This window comes from Nelumbo nucifera, chromosome 4 (genome assembly GCF_055504915.1).
Source record: "Nelumbo nucifera cultivar China Antique chromosome 4, China Antique-T2T, whole genome shotgun sequence".
Lineage (NCBI taxonomy): Eukaryota > Viridiplantae > Streptophyta > Magnoliopsida > Proteales > Nelumbonaceae > Nelumbo > Nelumbo nucifera.
In genome coordinates this window covers 23400503-23417725 of record NC_142652.1, presented here as the reverse complement: position 1 = coordinate 23417725, position 17223 = coordinate 23400503, and the positions used below count along the sequence as shown (strand labels likewise).

The 17223-nt window shown below is 35.8% G+C and overlaps 2 protein-coding genes across 2 annotated transcripts; one reads left to right on the top strand and one right to left on the bottom strand.

Annotated features, from left to right (window-relative positions):
• The first annotated feature begins 56 nt into the window (after positions 1-56).
• Positions 57-12771, top strand: LOC104597803 (NAD(P)-binding Rossmann-fold superfamily protein). The gene is made up of 10 exons (XM_010259525.3): positions 57-242; positions 1357-1474; positions 1596-1684; positions 4256-4311; positions 4403-4458; positions 5350-5443; positions 10280-10359; positions 10869-10911; positions 12044-12135; positions 12421-12771. The coding sequence occupies exons 1-10, from the start codon at positions 187-189 to the stop codon at positions 12592-12594; spliced, it is 858 nt and encodes a 285-aa protein (XP_010257827.1). The 5' UTR covers positions 57-186; the 3' UTR covers positions 12595-12771.
• A 2713-nt stretch (positions 12772-15484) lies between these two features.
• LOC104597804 (stress-induced protein KIN2-like) lies at positions 15485-16681 on the bottom strand. The gene is made up of 3 exons (XM_010259526.2): positions 16541-16681; positions 16368-16436; positions 15485-15748 (listed from the first exon to the last, which is right to left on the bottom strand). The coding sequence occupies exons 1-3, from the start codon at positions 16598-16600 to the stop codon at positions 15674-15676; spliced, it is 204 nt and encodes a 67-aa protein (XP_010257828.1). The 5' UTR covers positions 16601-16681; the 3' UTR covers positions 15485-15673.
• Between the last annotated feature and the right edge of the window lie 542 nt (positions 16682-17223).

Here is a 17223-nt window from a genome sequence, read left to right as displayed (position 1 = left end):
ACAGATTCTCTCTCTACTTGTGAGCTCGTGAGCTTTACTCGTGTCTATAAAATTTTGGTCAGACGACACCATTCCTGCACCAAAGGGGTGAGAAAGACACACAACATCATTTCTCCTTCGATTTGGAGTTTTGGAGTTTAATAGCTACCCCCAAAACCCAGAAAAAGCAGCAAAAAGAGAGAAGCAATGAGGGCGATCATATCACGCTTGCTTCATACAGAATCATCTCTCCCAAGGCTCTAGTAAGTTCGTATTTCGATTTTTTTTCATTAATTATTTCGAGATTTGATGACAATATTTAATTACTCATTTTAGTTTTCAATGAATTTATTGAAACAATTCCATCTTATTTTTGCCGAAGTTGCACTTGTTTTTAACTAATTTTCTTAATTTTGACACGGGTACGTTTGTTTGGAACCTTTTCCGAAAGTTTGTTGTTTCGTGCACTCGTTCTGCATTGATAGCTAAATTGGGTTGAGGAGGGAAATCTGGAAAACGGTGGAACAGAAACCAGTTTATAAAATTTGGAAACTGGATCCTGTTGAATTTGTTAGCTTGTAATATCAACAGTTTTGTAACGTTGTTACCCTCACTGTTGCTTATTTTTTGTAATTGCTAAGGTCTAGGGAAAGTTTCATTTTTGGTGTTCCTTGTGCTAGTCGAAATTCTAGTTTCGTCGCTGAAATTATACTAGGAGAACCGTGTCCTTGAACTGGCAAAATTTCTTTAAAGTACTTGACATCTGGAGATCAATAACTTCATCATACTTTTACTTTCCTTAATCCTTCCTCCCTAGCTGTTCTTTGTTATTTTGATTTGACAATCGGTTTTATGTAGTTTCGAAAAACAAACAATGACAAACCAGAGATGACTATGATAGAAAAGCAAAAGAAATACTAAAATGAATAATTAAACTAAAATGAGTTTAATTAAAGAAAATGTAATGGGATCTCATTAAAGAAGCAAAGCAAAAGAAATACTATGATAGAAAATGTAATGGGATCTCATTAAAGAAGCAAATCAGTTGGCGTTGCCATACTTTCCGAAGTCTGGGATAACGTAGAGCATCAACCTCAATAACCTCTATGCTTCCATTTGTCATAAATTGGCACTTGAACCTTAAGGTAATCCCTACTGAACTTTGTTATATTTTGCCTGCAATTTGACTTAGAGCTTAGACTATATGGGTACTGCTGCAAGACTAAAAACTTTGGCAAGTAATGTTAGAAAAGGGGGTGGGGACAAAAGCTACAGTTTGAAAATATTTCTAAATATTTTCTACTTGTACTGCTTTTGAAGATTTTGTAGACTTGATTTATTGAACACTCATCAATTTCCCTGTTGCTGCTGAAACAGTACAGTGGCTTTTTCCAGAAATGGGAGGCTATTATCAACAGACTCCAACAAGGTAGATGAGCCCTTAAAAGTTCAGGAAGCAGAAACAGTAGATGTGCCGCCACCTCCTACAGAGAAAGTATTTAGCTAGCAGTCTGGACTAAGATTATCCTTATGGTTCAATTTTTTTTTCTTTATATTTTTAGACCTAATGTGAGCCTCTGAAGTCTATATAACTGACGTAATTGCTTTTGATTCAGTTACTTGTGTTGGGTGGCAATGGATTTGTTGGCTCACATGTTTGCCAAGAAGCTTTGAATCGTGGTTTGTCTGTCTCTAGCCTTAGCAGGTAGTGTTTTTTATAATTGTTGGCAAATTTCTTAAAATACCCCTACTGTTTAGCTAACTGTACCCTTACTGTTTAACTATTGTCTTGCACTACCCCTACTGTTTCTGACAATTGACTAGCTCTACCCTTACCTGTACACACGTGACACCACGTGACATATAATTTTTTTAAAACCCAATTTTACCCTTACCTGTACACACTGTCTAGCCGGTCGCCGATGTGGGCCCTGTTCATTGGCAGCAACTGAATCACATGTTCCTCCTGCTTTTGCTTCTGATCTGCATTTCCATCCTCTCTTCACTTCGTCCATTTTTATCTTTTGACAAAAAGTGAACCAAGAGCTGAAACTCTAGGAAATTTGTTCGTCCCATCACTAGTAGCAGTGATGCTGTCATATCTCTTAAGGATGAACATGACCGCTCCTGCTTGCTGATGATAGAAAAGTTAATAACTGATTCCACCTCCGGCGATGGCAGTTCCTATCTCCTTTCATCCTTGTCATCTTCATTATGATGATCATTGGTAGAGGAAGGCTGCAGTTCATGCCAGCAAACTAGGCAAGAATTGTGAATTCGCAACCACCGCATAGACAGAGATTGTGAAAGTAGGCGGGGACAGTGACAATGGCGGTGTTGGTCACCAGGGCTGGCAATAACCTTGAAGTGCCACAATTTAATATCACTCTAAACAGAAGCATCATTGAATCTTCTACCGATCAAATGCTTTGCATCTCCGATCAAGGACAAGATACCCACTCATTTCGCCCTAAATTGATTCCAATTTTAAACTCTACATCTGATTTTTCTTGAATCACTCAGCTCACAAACTACAAACCCTAAATCTTGATCTCACGCTGCATGTGACTCACTATTCGTGTCTCTGCAACTGCAAGCGAACCGACGATAGAATCTTGATAGTTGTTTTCCCCTCTCTCTCTCTCTCTCTCTAGAGCGGTGGAGGACTTCTATGTCAAGCTTCGGGTTGGCAAGTCCCAGACCAGAGTCATTAATAAAGCCCTAAACCATGTCTGGAATGAGGAGTTCGTATTCAATGTCCTTGACATGGATGAAGAGATTATTGTCTCCATCTTACACCCTAACGACTACCATGGCTTCTTCAATGTCTCTCACAATTTAATTGGTCATGTTCGGATTCCGCTTTAGTCCATCTTCGCCGAGGAGAAGAACACCGTACCTCCAAATTTCCGGCGATTAAAATTACCAGACCTCTTTGCTTGAAATTTGTTTTTTGTTTTAATTTATAATTTAAAAACACAATAAGAAGGTTTTTTTGTTTTAATTTATAATTTAAAAACACAGTAAGAAGGATGACGAAGGAAGATGTACGCGGTAGGTTACAGCAATCCGGCCATGTAATCTCACCAACTTCAACCTCTCCCAAACGTTAAACCCTAGAAAGTCGAAGCCAACAAACACACTGGAGATTATAGAGTAGAGCACCGTCATCCTTTGCACTCGTCGGAGAGGATGAGGAAGGGAGATCTATGGAGGAAAAGCATCAGGATTAAAGGGGTGAACATTAACCTTTAATCCTCTACGGAGGTAATTGCTGTTCCTCTCCTCTGCTATCTTCACTCTGTTCTTCGTCGAAGACAATGATGGTTCAACAGGTGATGAGGATCTGGTTACAGTGGCAATGATACACATGGAACCAGAAAGGAGGTGCCATTGTTTGAGGAAAGATGGATGGGATTTAATGGAAGGGTAAAACTGACTTTTCATATTTTCTGTTAGAATTTAATGGCAATGACAATTGTCAGAAACAGTAGGGGTGGTGCAAGACAATAGTTAAACAGTAAGGGTACAGTTTGTCAATTAGCTAAACAGTAGGGGTAGTTTAAGAAATTTTCCCTTGCTTTTATTTCCATTGAGGGCTTGGGTGCTGATTAAGTCAGAAGATCTAAAATGGTCATTTCTTCTTTTTCTTTTTATTATTTTTCGTTTGTATTATGTTCTTGCAAGTTTGTAAAAGCATAAATCTTCATTTGGTGCTCCTTCGATGTTTAGACATGTACTGGGAAAACATGATCAATTGCAAGTAATGTAATTTTATTCAGTTGGGAAAGAAGTACCACTAAAACTTTAGCAGACTCCCTTGCTAGAGAAGGGATGAATAGGGAGCTCTTTTGGGGGCTTTCAGTCTAGGAGTAGGCATAGTGCTTTGGTATTTTTGGGGAGTAAGTGGGACAGCTCAATCAGATGTTAAAAATTTATGGCTAATGGCTCTGTTTTTGCTGTATTCTCTTTGGTTAAGCTGGTTTTGATAAAGTCTGTTCTGTTCTTTTAATAATAAAAAATAATGAAAAGGAAGAAAATTAGAAGAAAAGAAGAATATTGAAAAACTTCTCACTCTACCAAATGTCTCACTAAAAGGAACTATACATAAAATACAAGACTCCCACTAGATTAATTTTACAGCAAAAAACACATTATGAAAGTCTTTTTCAAGTCATATACGTCACTCCTAAGATTTTTTTTTATTTAGATTTCTTTCTGAATTAAGGAAAAATCATGTTATTCTTAATTTCCTTTCAACAATTTTTGGTTTCAGGTCAGGGAGGTCATCTGTACATGATTCTTGGGCTAACAGTGTAGTCTGGCATCAAGGTCTAGAATTGGTTTAATACTTTATGCTTATTTAGCATAAAATTTGTGAAATGTAAGATGAAATATTTTTCCTTATTCCCTTCTCTTTCAGGAAACCTTCTTTCATCTGATTCATTAAAGGATTCATTGAATGGAGTGACTGCTGTGGTATGTGAACTCTTCTTATATCCTTTCTATTGTCCAGGAGGTCTTTTATTCAATCTTAGTCTTGTATTCTTTCTATATCCAATCAATAGTCAAAGGCTTATATATATTCTTTAGAAGTACTTTTTATCAATCATTTATGCTTGACTTTTATGTCACACGAGTTTCATCTACATGCTTTAGAGTTTCTTTTCTTTCTTTTTCCTTTTTTTTCTGGTTTATGATATATGGGTGGAGGGAAGGTTTTGTGGAGATTGAGTTTGTGAGGTAGGAAATCCATATATCAACAATATTGCCTTCTTTTAATTTATACCTGGTCTTGGTACTTGATGCAGACAAGATGGCTTTATTTGTACTTTATGTGAACATGATTGTTTCAAGAACAACTTATCTATATATTTTGTCCTTTATTTCTGGTAGTGCTCTATTGAAGCCCTTATTGATTAGACAAAAAGCTATATGCCCTCCCCTATTGTAATCATACATTTTTTTAGTTAGTATGAACCACCATCTTGACAGTGTAAAGCATTAAACTTTTCCAGGATTTAGCTAGACAAGTGACTTAAGTTTGGTAAGTTTTTTGAAATTGTATCAGAGATATGTACTCTCCTTCACTGCTTTTAAGTTACAAATGCACGACATGTTGGTTTTAGGAACAAATTTCTTCTATTAATAGTAATCTCAAAATGAGTTGTATAGGTTCTTGTACCCCATGGATTTTAGTTCTTTGTTCATTTTAGTTTCTCTTTTTTATGCTAACCTTGTATTCTATGTCCTGAGTTCTTGAAGTAGTGATTTTTATTAAGAACCAAGTATTTTACTTCTTTCTATTTTACATTTTTTTAGTCTGTAGCATATATTGATATATTTTTTTATTGAATGTGACTTTTGTAGATTTCATGTGTTGGAGGTTTTGGCTCAAATTCATACATGTACAAAATCAATGGGACTGCAAACATCAACGCAATTAGATCTGCTGCAGAACAAGGTAAATATGCTTCATGACTGCATGTAAAATGCCTGGGTTACTGATATAGACCTAATCATGGGCCAGGCTTTGGGCTTGGATTTACACTGTTTCAGGCTTGAACTTCGGGCCAGGACCATTCAAATTTTGTCCAAAGCCAAGTCTGAGCCTGACCCATGAACAGGTCTACTAGGATATATACACAATTGCTGCACATATCATATGGAACCAGAAAAGAATGCAAAGAATCTCCACGAAAGAGCATGCACATGGCCCAAGTTAACAGGAAATTAAACTGTGGAAATCCCATTGGAAGGGAAATCTTAGTAACAAATATCCTTTAGAATTCCTTCCAATAGACTTATCATCATTTTTTTCTAAAAAGATCCCTCCGTTATATGAACAGGAATAATAAAACTCATTTTCTATGTATCACTTTGTAGCCAAGATGAATTCATCAACATACACTGCCACTGAAAGATAAATGGCAAAAGGAGGTATCCTTGAAACAAAGCCATTATCCCATTTATTTATGAACTGAATGACCTTTTGCAGGTACATTGTGAGATCCCAAAGAAAAAGAAACTAATGAAACTTTGCCTGCAATGTAAAGTTAGTTTGGACTCCTTGGACTGCCTAAATGTAAAGTTAGTTTGGATTCCTAGGGAACACAATCATACAGCAGATGGCTTAGCTAAATGTGGTGTATTCTTAGAGCAGCTATATAGCGACAAGCTTCCTCCATTGTAGTTTGTAGGGGTCCTTCCCCTGCGTTGTACATCTTCTCATGTACCTCTTTTTTTTTATTAATGAATCTTGGTTAACTTTTCTCAAAAAAAAAATAAAAAAGAAAAAAAAGAAACTTTAAACAGCCTAACCAACTAAACAGGAAAAATCTATGGACTTGTAAACTGGTTTGTCAAAAGCTCGTGGCCTGAGAGGGTGATCCTACCCCTGAATAAATAAATAATTTGCACACCATCAGCATCAATCATTCCATTTGGTCTCTAGTTAGTTTTGTTATAAGTCATTGCTCTCTGTTTCTTGTTATTCATTTTTTAGTCACTAACAGGTGATAATTTTATTGATTATAAAATCCATAAACAAAATATACAAATAATACAGATTTATGTATGAATCCCATTGAAGATTTGGAACTAGTAAGCATAATGCTGCTTCCTCTCACTGCTTTAACTAGAGCCCCAAATAAATTAAACAATCAAAGTTTGTGTCATTCTAATGGATACCCACATATGCAGTGATTGCCTACCAACTCCCTCATGGGCTAGGGAGTCAGCGAATGAATTATCTCCAGATAATGAAAGTTCTTTTATTAAACTGGGAATAAACCCTCTAGGTCTATGGTTCAGTCTCTTTAAAGGGAAATGAAACTAACAGTTATATACATATCAGTTTGTTGGTTCATGGTATGCCCATGTGTTGAAGATGTGCATCAATCTTGGAAAGGTCAGTTAATTTTCTAAGCGGACCAATAAAACACTGTTAGATGAAGTTGACAATTTGACATTCACATTTGAGGATTCTCATAACTTTATAGTGATCAAGTTTTAAAGCGAAATAGAACTGATAATTTATATACGTTTCAGTCTATTAGTTGGTGACTCTGTCCATGTATTGATTATGTGCATCAGTTCTGGAAAGGCTAGTCTACTTTCCAAGTGGCAAGCAGACTGACAATACATAGTTAGATGAAGTTGACCTTCACAAGGAAAGTCTCACAACTCCACAATGCTTGCTGCATTGAAATTTGGGTGGGTAATTAGATAAGACAGATGAACTCTGTGTTAGAATATCATAAGCTGGCTGAATCGAGAGGATAAGGTTCTGTGTTTTTTCAGGAATGAGTTTAAAAAATTCAAATTATTTTCAAAAGACATGCTGGTGGTTATGCAGTGGGTTCCTAGATCAGAAAACTGCATTGCTGATCATTTAGCCAAGCGAGGGGTTAATAGAGGGTATTAATATTGCTTTTGGGCTTCTTTGTAATATAAGAAAATTTTCTGATGTTGTTCTAAGATTTTTGGGGTAGCCAAGGCTACTCAAGATGTTGTAAATTATTCTGCTAATTAATAAAACCATGTTTTCAGTTGCTGATTAAAAAAAAAAAGTGTGTTAGAGTTCGTATCTTCTACTATTTGCTTCTTTGTCCCTGATAATATTCTATTACTTGTTCTATGACACTCTGATCCTTAAGTTGTTGTTGGTAAGTGAAAAATGTATGGGAGTATATTTCATTACTGAACCCCTCCAAGAACTCATTTTAACTACTCCCTCTCATTTATATTCTCCTTTGACACTTCAGCTGGAATATTTGTTAATTAGATGTCTTTTGTTTGTTTATGTCTATTCTCCTTTGACACTTTAGCTGGGATACATTTGATGCAATGGCTTCTGAGCAGTGTTGCATGGAGTCTCCTAAATTCATGAATTATTTATGTTGAGCACATTACTGATTCTAAAACTCCATGGATTTTTTAGTGGAGCTTATAATTTATTTTCATTAATGAATGCCAATTTTCCTATAAAGTGTTATTTAGTAACAAAGGCAACTTTTTTTTTATAGATGTGTAATGTTGGAGTTCCAAAACTATGACACATTTTAATAGTACATACTTTTCTGTAGACATGTTTAAAAGTCCATATTTTTTCTTCTTTCTGAACCAGACTATTTGACATGTATCAGATTCCAATTCCCATGTCAGTGTCCATGCAACACTGCTTGTGAGATCACTCCATGTCAGTGTAATAAAGACAACATTTTAGGGTCTGTTTGGTTTGCCATCGGAGTCGGAATCGGAATCAGAATCAAAATCCTCTGGAATCGTAATCAGAATGGTCCATTCCCATAGTCTGTTTTGTTCACAGGAATGGGAATGGGAATTGAAACCAGCAGGAATGGGATTTCGTTCCCAAGGGAGGGGCAGGGAATGGCCATTCTATCAAATGGGGGAATGCCATTCCAGCAGGAATGGGAATGGGATTCCGATTCCATCCAACCAAACAGTTGGAACCGGAATAGCCCATTCCGATTCCGATTCCAGACCCCTATTTCCACAAACCAAATGGGGCCTTAGAGTTTTTTTAGGCGTGTAATGTTGAGCTCAAAAACTATGATACAATTTAATAGTGTATATTTTTCAGAAGACATGTTTTGCAAGTCCATATTTTTTCTTCTTGCTGAAGCAGACTATTTGACATGTATCAAATTCCAACTCCCTTTCATGGTCTCACCAATGTCGATCTTAAGACAACACCCTGACTGTGACCACCAAGACCAGATCCATAACCACATGCCTGACCATTTATTCTTTTTGAGCAGACTGTATTAAGCAACAGATTGAGCAGTTACATGCTTAAGCCATTGTATGGTAGACATGAAAATAAAACACAAACACAAAGCAGCTATTAATTACATGCATGTTTTTTATATTCAAGTGCTGAGGCTTATCTAATTAGGTGTCTTTATAGAACACTTTGGGAATTTTATGATGTTAATTTCTGTTTGTAGTTTGTAGAATGGTATAGAAGGCTCGCGTTCTTTTAAAGTGCTATTCAGCTTGCTCTAAACTGCTGGATATAATGATTGGCATTTTGTAAGGAGTTCTATGATGTAAAAACCTCAATTTTGTGGAACCAACCTCACTCATTTCCAAGACAAGCTATGAATGGCAGTTGCCTTGACCATATCCTTGTACACATCTGGAATGGATCACAACTGAACTTCTGATCTCTTCAACTGCGCTCATTTTTTCTGTCAATCTTTGTGCATGTGTCTGTATTTACTTTGTAAAAGTAAAAACATGTTGAAACAACCCAAAGCAATTGTTGTAGCTAGTGTTGCATGGACTCAGACATGGAAATCAGAATCTGACGTGTATCTAGGAGTCCTATTTGGTGAATCCAAAATATAAGTAGTATACGATACCTAAAAAAACTGATAATCAACCAACCAGTATCATAAAAGTGGTAACCGATCAACTGGTATTCATCAAAATTCACTGGTGGTGGGGTTCTGATTGTCAAAGTTCTTCTGGTATCATACCTTCCCGGAATATTAAAATTAAAATTTTTAATGTCATTCTTAAAATTAATAGAACTATACAAGCATAACAGCTTAAATAGTTAAACAACAATTTACAATTGAAAAATTAAACTCACAGGCAACAGCCTTTGGCCATTAGCTACGTGGCCATGCTAGTTGTTTTTCATTGTTTTCCTAATTTCTCCAATGAATCATAATTTTATGTGTAAATTGGGATAATACAGATACTGGAATCCCCTATTGGACAGTTTAAATAATTGGACCACTATTACATAGAGGTGTTTAGAGTGAGGATTAGTAAATTGGAGAGTCAATGTGGTGGGCATTCTGGTAAATTTGTCTGATTTGCACTGTAGCTGAGTCCGACATATTTTAGAGATTCAGACATGAGTTGACCCATTGACATGTGTTGATTCTCAAGCCCCCTCCAAAGGTGGAGTGTCCACAATGCTAATTGTTGGTGAGCCTTAATTGCCTTGGGTCACTTTATCACCTTAATAATCTTTAGTTTATTTTGTAACTTATGTTGATACTTGTTCATTTTTTAAGAACTTGTATATTTGTAAACAGTTAGTTTGAGGGTGGGGAACTCCACCAGAAGACTGTTGATTGTTACTGAAAATGAAAGATATGATTAGAATGACATGTTTTTTATGTTAAAAAAGTAATTTTTTATTTCCATTTTCTGTAGCAGCCTTTTCTCATGATTATTTTCTTTCTTCAATTATCCATCCCTATAGATGGAGAATTTCAAACATAGCTGTGTTGACTGGGTTTTCAATACCATTTTGCAGGTGTGAAAAGATTTGTATATATTTCTGCTGCTGACTTTGGTTTGGTAAATTATCTACTTCAAGGATACTACGAGGGGAAGGTACTTTCCATGGAAAAAATATTACAGTTTTTTCATAGTATATATGAATTATTAATCCTGAAAAGTCTGGAGATAACTGATAAAATTAGGATGTATGTAAAGAAGATTAGTAATGTATCATGTTCCCTGCACAACTTGCAGAAATCAAGAAAAACCACCAAAATTATTTGCTCTAAGAATCTTATACTCTTATAGTGAATTGTAGAAGGAAGTTTTTTCTTTTTAGTTATTTCTTAATATTTCTCCTATCTTCATTGGGCTTTTTTTTGGTCCAACTTATAGTTGAAGGCGCTTTAGCACTTAGGTTGATATATGCATGTATTTACAGATTTTTTTTTCATATCCTGTAGCTGTACAAATTGGTTGGTGCTCAAATTTCTGCACTATTTGTTTATTGAGATATTTATAATAACCTTTCAATTAAAATAGCTTTTCTGTATTCTGGTAATGGCTGAATATTATCCATATCCCTTTTTATTAAAAATTACCATGTCATTGTTATGATGCAGAGAGCTGCTGAAACAGAGTTATTGACGAGATTCCCATATGGAGGTGAGTTTTCTTATTCTTCCACTGCTATTCTTTTATAGTTTGTAAGTATATTACAATGTATTGTTCAAATTTTTGTGAAATTTCTCTTGGGACATATCATGGTACAAATAATTGTCTTCATTAATAGGGACAGCCCGCTTCATAGAAGAAAGATAGGAAGGAAGGAAGGATGATTGGCAAGCAATATAAGAACCCAATATTAAAACTTTGAGTTGATTCCCGGTTCCTACTTCTAAAATTCAAAATGGCAAAACTGTTGACCTCCCCTCTATTATTTGCACTTCTCTCTAACTCTATAAAAATGAATTTACCAATATAGAAAGGGTGACCACCCCTCAACTGAAGCTATGAATGTGCCTAGGTGAGTGGTTCAATCAACACACCTATCCAAACCTGAGGCAAGTAGGTCAAGGCAATTGTATAGCATCTGACCTTGCCTGACCTCATTATCCACGTAAGCAAGATGCTTGCCTTTAATAGCATTGCTCTTGAATCAGCATGTCAATCAAGTTCTACCATCAACATAACTATATAGTAGTCATGCTCTAGATATAATCACATTCCATTAAGAGTAAAAAGCAATCTGCTATTCAAATTCAAAATCTGCAGTTTGTGGTCACCTTGTTGACCCTACATTTGGTTACCGACTTCTAGTTCAGGGACATGCCGATATTTCTAATATCTTTCTAAAATGGAAGCCTTTAGAACAAGCATTGAAACTCTTAAAAGGATTATATCCAGATTGTGCAGTAACAAGCTTATTGCCTTATTGGGTAGGTAATTGAAGTTTTGATGGTACCAAAATTGATGTGTTTTTTATTTAGAAAACCAAGGCCAAGGGTAACTGATGAACTTGAGGATTTCAATTTTTTCTGATAAATTTGAGGTTTTCAATTTTGGATATGGTTAAGTTTGTTTAGTTTGCCAACCAGGGACTGCCTATTGGTACCTTCCCTAGCTAAAGAATCTGCAATGAAGTTAGCAGATCCAGGTATCAAACATATTTCAGCCTGCATGGCCACTGTTAGTGATCTGGCTTTTCTAAGCCTCCAGGGTCCCACTTGATTTCTTAGCAACACAGAAATTGAGACCATGTTTACATATTAAAAAAAAAATTCATTTTCTTTTTCAGGTGTGATCCTTAGGCCGGGTTTCATACATGGGACTCGCCAAGTTGGGAGCATGAAGTTACCTCTAGGTGTTATCGGGGCTCCATTGGAGATGGTAAAATCTTTCTGCCTCCATATTACTATTCTATCCATGTAGTTTTATGTTAACAAAGAGTCAGAATCCTATAGTGTATTCCACTCTCGCTGAAAGAAAGATTGAAGAAGTTGACCAAGTGATGTAGTTTCACCTATCACAGCATTAGATTTAAAGGAATATTGGCCCATTACTTGCATGCATCATCCACCATTTACTCAGACTCAGAGGGGGAACCCACAGTTTGGTGAGCAGCCCACCTCAGCCCTTATGCATAATAACTTGATTCATATTCAATTATTGCAGATTCTGCAACATGCAAAACCACTCGACCGAGTGCCACTTGTTGGGCCACTTTTTATACCTCCTGTTAATGTTACTTCAGTGGCCAAAGTTGCTGTGAGAGCTGCGACAGATCCTGTGTTCCCTCCTGGTATCATAGACGTTTATGGTATACAACGCTACAGTCAGCAAAAGTGAATATAAATTTTTCATGTCCTTTTTTTTTTCTTTTTTCTATCCTTCAGTGTAGAAGAAAGATTTAAACCCCATCCCCCATTTGGCAAAATAATGATGGCAAGAGCCTAAACTCAGAGAAAGTAACACTGTAAGTTTTGGGCATCTTATAGATTGAATACCAACTTCTCATTTCATATCTTAACATATTTGAAACAATAAGATCCGAAAACTGTTTATGCTTTTAATGTGTTCTTGGTTGGACTTGGTAACATACATGATTACATGGGTGAGTATTGCTGGGTTGATGGCTTGATACTGAGATAAATAAATGATAGAATAAGGAAAATTAGGGCTATGTCAAGCCTGGAAATTAGGGGGTGCTGTATACCGTGGTTGTGGCTCATTTCGTTTGTTTTTAAAATGCACCATCCATAGAGAAAATGTGTTCTTTTATACTGTAATGCATTTTGGGTTTTGCTAGGGTGGGTTTTAGAACTGAACACATTGCAAAATTTGAATCGCACCAAAATCTCATGTTCTATAACCCACCACACTTTGGGACACTCGTAAAACAATGATTTGGAACACACACCAAAGAAAAATATTTGGTGTGGTGTAGCGTGATTATGGGTAGGAATGTACAGTGATTATTTGGGCCTCCAGTATCAAAGGCCTCTTAACGCGTCACGTCTAGATTAGCTGATACGATATGTATCAGCTCATACATATCGTATCGGTGACCCCCGCTATTTGCCTCTACAGTAACCGTTTCGTTTCGGGGTATGATTTGATTCAGGGGGTAGACAGGTCTTATACCCCCTGAATCTGTTTGAAAAAAGAAAAAAAAAGAACCTCATGTGGAACTTTGCAATGTGGCTCAGCCGCTCAGAGCTTTATAATCAATTTAAGGAAAAACCTGACTTTTGCTATTGAACGTGTGCAGTCAGATATGTCATGTTTTACAAGGTTTTTAAAATTGAATCTGACAACGAACCAGTCTGGTTCTTGGGTCAAATGGTTTGACCATTTGAACCAAATGGATGGCCTGTTCTGATAAAAAATAAAAACAGCCAAAACCAATAGACAGTTTGAAAGGTTTGACTGCTCGGGTCAGTGGTTTGTTGACTAAATTAACGGTTTTGGTGAAATAACGTTTCTGAGATAAAATAGAACTGATCACCTGACCGGTTCCCGGTTTTCCAGTCCAACCATCCAATTGAGTTCGGTTTTGAAAACTATAATGTTTTAAAAGTGTTCACAATCAAGAGCAAACAGGTTTCTGCCTCCTTAGTATTGACACCCGTAGCTAACAAATACCTTCAGAATTTCTGAATTAAAACCTAAACTATGCAATTCCGTTAGAATGTTGTTAATCAATCTTGACTTTGCTCTAAAGCTATTACTTCATCCAATGATGCCGTTTACTAATACGAGAGAATCAGCAAATCTTATAGGTGAAACCCATCGGGGTCCAGATCCAGACAACATGCCACATAAACACCAAATGACAAAGTCAGCAGTATTTTGCGATTAATCCATTTGCAGGAAACACTAAGAACCCGTTTGAAGTGTATTGTGGAAATTGAGATGCGGTGGTTGAGCACCGGTGTTCTGGAGAAGCAATTTAGAAAAGTTTCATATTTTAGCAGTGATTTAGGTGTTTGGAAGGCTCATATTGGCTTTCTATTATTTTTACCAAACACAGCTTACAGCGTTCCCATGTGGGGCCCAGCTCCGAACACCGGAAGTTGCCTCCTGAAAACCTTCCCAAATGGGCACTAAATCTATGCCTCTGGAGTCGGTTTATATTTTATTGGGCTTATTATTGAATTAGTCTATCGGTCAAACTTGAAAAGCATACACGATTACACGAGGGATGGCTTAAGCTGACAGATCATTTCAGCGAGACCAGATATGCTCCTCACACAGGGCGCCTCACGCAGGCCTCACATATATATCATACCATATATTGAGAACATTTCCCGTATTTATAAGTTATTATTCACGAGAGATGTTCCTAATGCACGGTGGATGTGCATATGAGGCACCCCCGTGTGATGAATAGATCACATTCCCATTTTAGCATAAATGCAGATTTGATTCTCACAACCACCCATTTTGGGGAAAAGAGTTATTAATGTGAGGTGTATCATCAAATACCAAAAAAAAAAATACATGAAAAACATTAATTCCTAATTTTAGTATTTTGGGTAAATAAAAACATTTCTAATTTAGGATTATAAATACAAATATATAAAGTGTAAAACCTTGTATTTCATATTATTTTATATATAGTACTCTACTCTTTCCAAGCTAGCCTTACAGATTCAACAATTTCCAGCCACAACTTATTTGAGACTTGGCCTGATGTATGGGAGCTAGACTTGCTTCAGCATCTACCACTTCTGGCATCACTTCTGACTTCATTTTCATTCCAAAAAGTCAAGCTCTTTTAAGTTTTAGAATTTAGAACCAAATATAATGATTCTTTGATATAATTAAATATCATTAATACTTAAAAAGGAACTTTCTTAACTATAAACAACAACATTCCTACATTATTTATAAATAGTTTTCTTGGTTTTATCTCTCCCTGGTTTATACGGCTGTTGCTCTTTGTATAATTCTGAGGATCAGGTCTGTAAATCATGGTTCAGGGTTATTTGCACTCTAGTTCACTTTTGTCTGTATTTGACAATATTACATTTATGCATTGGTAAATAACAGAAAACACATTTTTCAACGCATAATTACATTGATAATAAGATGTAAAAGTACATCGATAAAAAAGAAGTAAATTTGCATTCAAGTGGAATTTTGATAAAAAAATGCATATATTTTATTGGAATTCCGTGTTTGCATTTATTACATCTAAAAGTCTGTTTGGTAAGAAAGTAAATCTGTCAGTGCAAAACTAACCAAACTTTACAATTAATATGAATTGTTTTACACTCTACATATTTGCATTCACACTTATTTGCATCATTTCTAAATGCAGCCCAAGTCCCTAAAAAGGGCAATTGAGAACAAGAAAAAGTATAAAAAAGCAAACAAAATAAATCAACAATTAATAAGAATCACGGTTAATGAAATATTATTTTCATTTGTTCATTCCGGTTGCATCCTTAACAGCATCAACGGCCCCTTGTGTCATGGCCTTTATTTGCTCACCAGCCTGCATCATTGAATGTTAGAATAAAAATGCCAAACAAATAAAATATGAGAAAAAAAAGCAGTTTTTAAAGTACGACACATTTTACTTTGGTGCAGTCTTGTTTGGAGTTGCACCTTAGACTCGGTTTTGAAGAAGTATAAATACAAATATGTTCAGTGCAAAACCTTGTATATCATATTTTTTAACCTTGTATTTGCACTGTGCATATTTGTATTTGAATTTTTCCGGTTCAGCTTGGAAACAGTACAAATACAAATATGTACAGTATAAATGTAGGTTTAGAAATACAATATGTTATACTCTTTTCAAACGGAGTTTTTATGATGCTCAGTTTAGAAAAAGTACAAATAAAATATATATATATATATATATATATATATATATATATATAATATTAATACATACAAAATATAAGGCTTTGCATTCTAATATTTGTATTTGTACTATTTGATCCAAACTGATCCTTTATTTAAGTACTACTAGATCAACCCAAAAAATTTAATTAAGCACTGCAAACTGGTATAGAGCTCAGAATTTTTTGGTGTACTGCACTAAGGAGTTGCTAATGGTGTGATTTCCGGGTGGTGGATGAACTGGATTAGCAAGGTGTAATGATAACCTCTTGGCATGATTCCTTTGCAGATTGAGCAATATTTGATGCCTTGTCCATCAGATCGTCCTTCTTAACCTGTAAGAAGAGAGGAAAACCATTAATACTACGTATATTGATCTCATATCACCCTGAACAAAATTAACGTCGTTGAGCGCAAAGAAGCAGGAGGAATCCCTCACCTGAGCCTGGCCCTTGCCCTCGCCAGCTTGGTAACTGAGACTCTGAGAGTTGTCTGCCATCTTTAATTGTTATCTCTTTTGGCTTGAAATTAATACGATCAAAATGATCAGACTGGGTTTGAACTTTGAACTTTTCGATCGTTTTCCTTTGGCGATGGAAGATAAGATTAATTTATAGCTTTTGCCATGAGGACCTTGATCAAGCTTTGCCATTTGGTATCACATGAATTTATGACAAGTGGAACTATTTGGACCAAGCATTAGAAATTTCTGCCTATTGACGAGGAACCACTCTTAATAACTTGTAAAATTCAAGTTCTTGTAATTTTTTAATTATTTCGTATTTTTTCCATCAATATATATGTTCTTTTACAGGTGGCCAATGGGTGCCAAAAAATACAATCTAGTTTTTATTGGATGTCACCTGGCCAGGTATTTATAATACATGGGCCGAGTGCAACATGCAGGTACATCAGTATAGTGGTGCAATTTTTTTTCTCTTGTTAATCTTACAAAAAAGCAGTATATAACTTTCAAAGATTCCTGGGGGATCAGGTGGTTGAGAATAAATCAACCTACTCAACCATGTTGTGTTTATTCTAATGAACACCAATGTATGAGAAACCATCAAAGATCTTGTACTGGGCATTGATGTTGTTTGATTTAAGGTATCTCAAATCAAG

Bases quoted from the DNA above. Each gene is read 5' to 3' on its own strand.
- LOC104597803 (XM_010259525.3), top strand. From the start codon at position 187: ATGAGGGCGATCATATCACGCTTGCTTCATACAGAATCATCTCTCCCA. The intron at 5,444-10,279 runs GTAAATATGCTT...ACCATTTTGCAG, and splicing joins TAGATCTGCTGCAGAACAAG to GTGTGAAAAGATTTGTATAT. The intron at 10,912-12,043 runs GTGAGTTTTCTT...TTTCTTTTTCAG, and splicing joins GACGAGATTCCCATATGGAG to GTGTGATCCTTAGGCCGGGT.
- LOC104597804 (XM_010259526.2), bottom strand. From the start codon at position 16,600: ATGGCAGACAACTCTCAGAGTCTCAGTTACCAAGCTGGCGAGGGCAAG. The intron at 16,437-16,540 runs GTGAGGGATTCC...CTCTTCTTACAG, and splicing joins AGGGCAAGGGCCAGGCTCAG to GTTAAGAAGGACGATCTGAT. The intron at 15,749-16,367 runs GTTATCATTACA...TCAATGATGCAG, and splicing joins CAAAGGAATCATGCCAAGAG to GCTGGTGAGCAAATAAAGGC.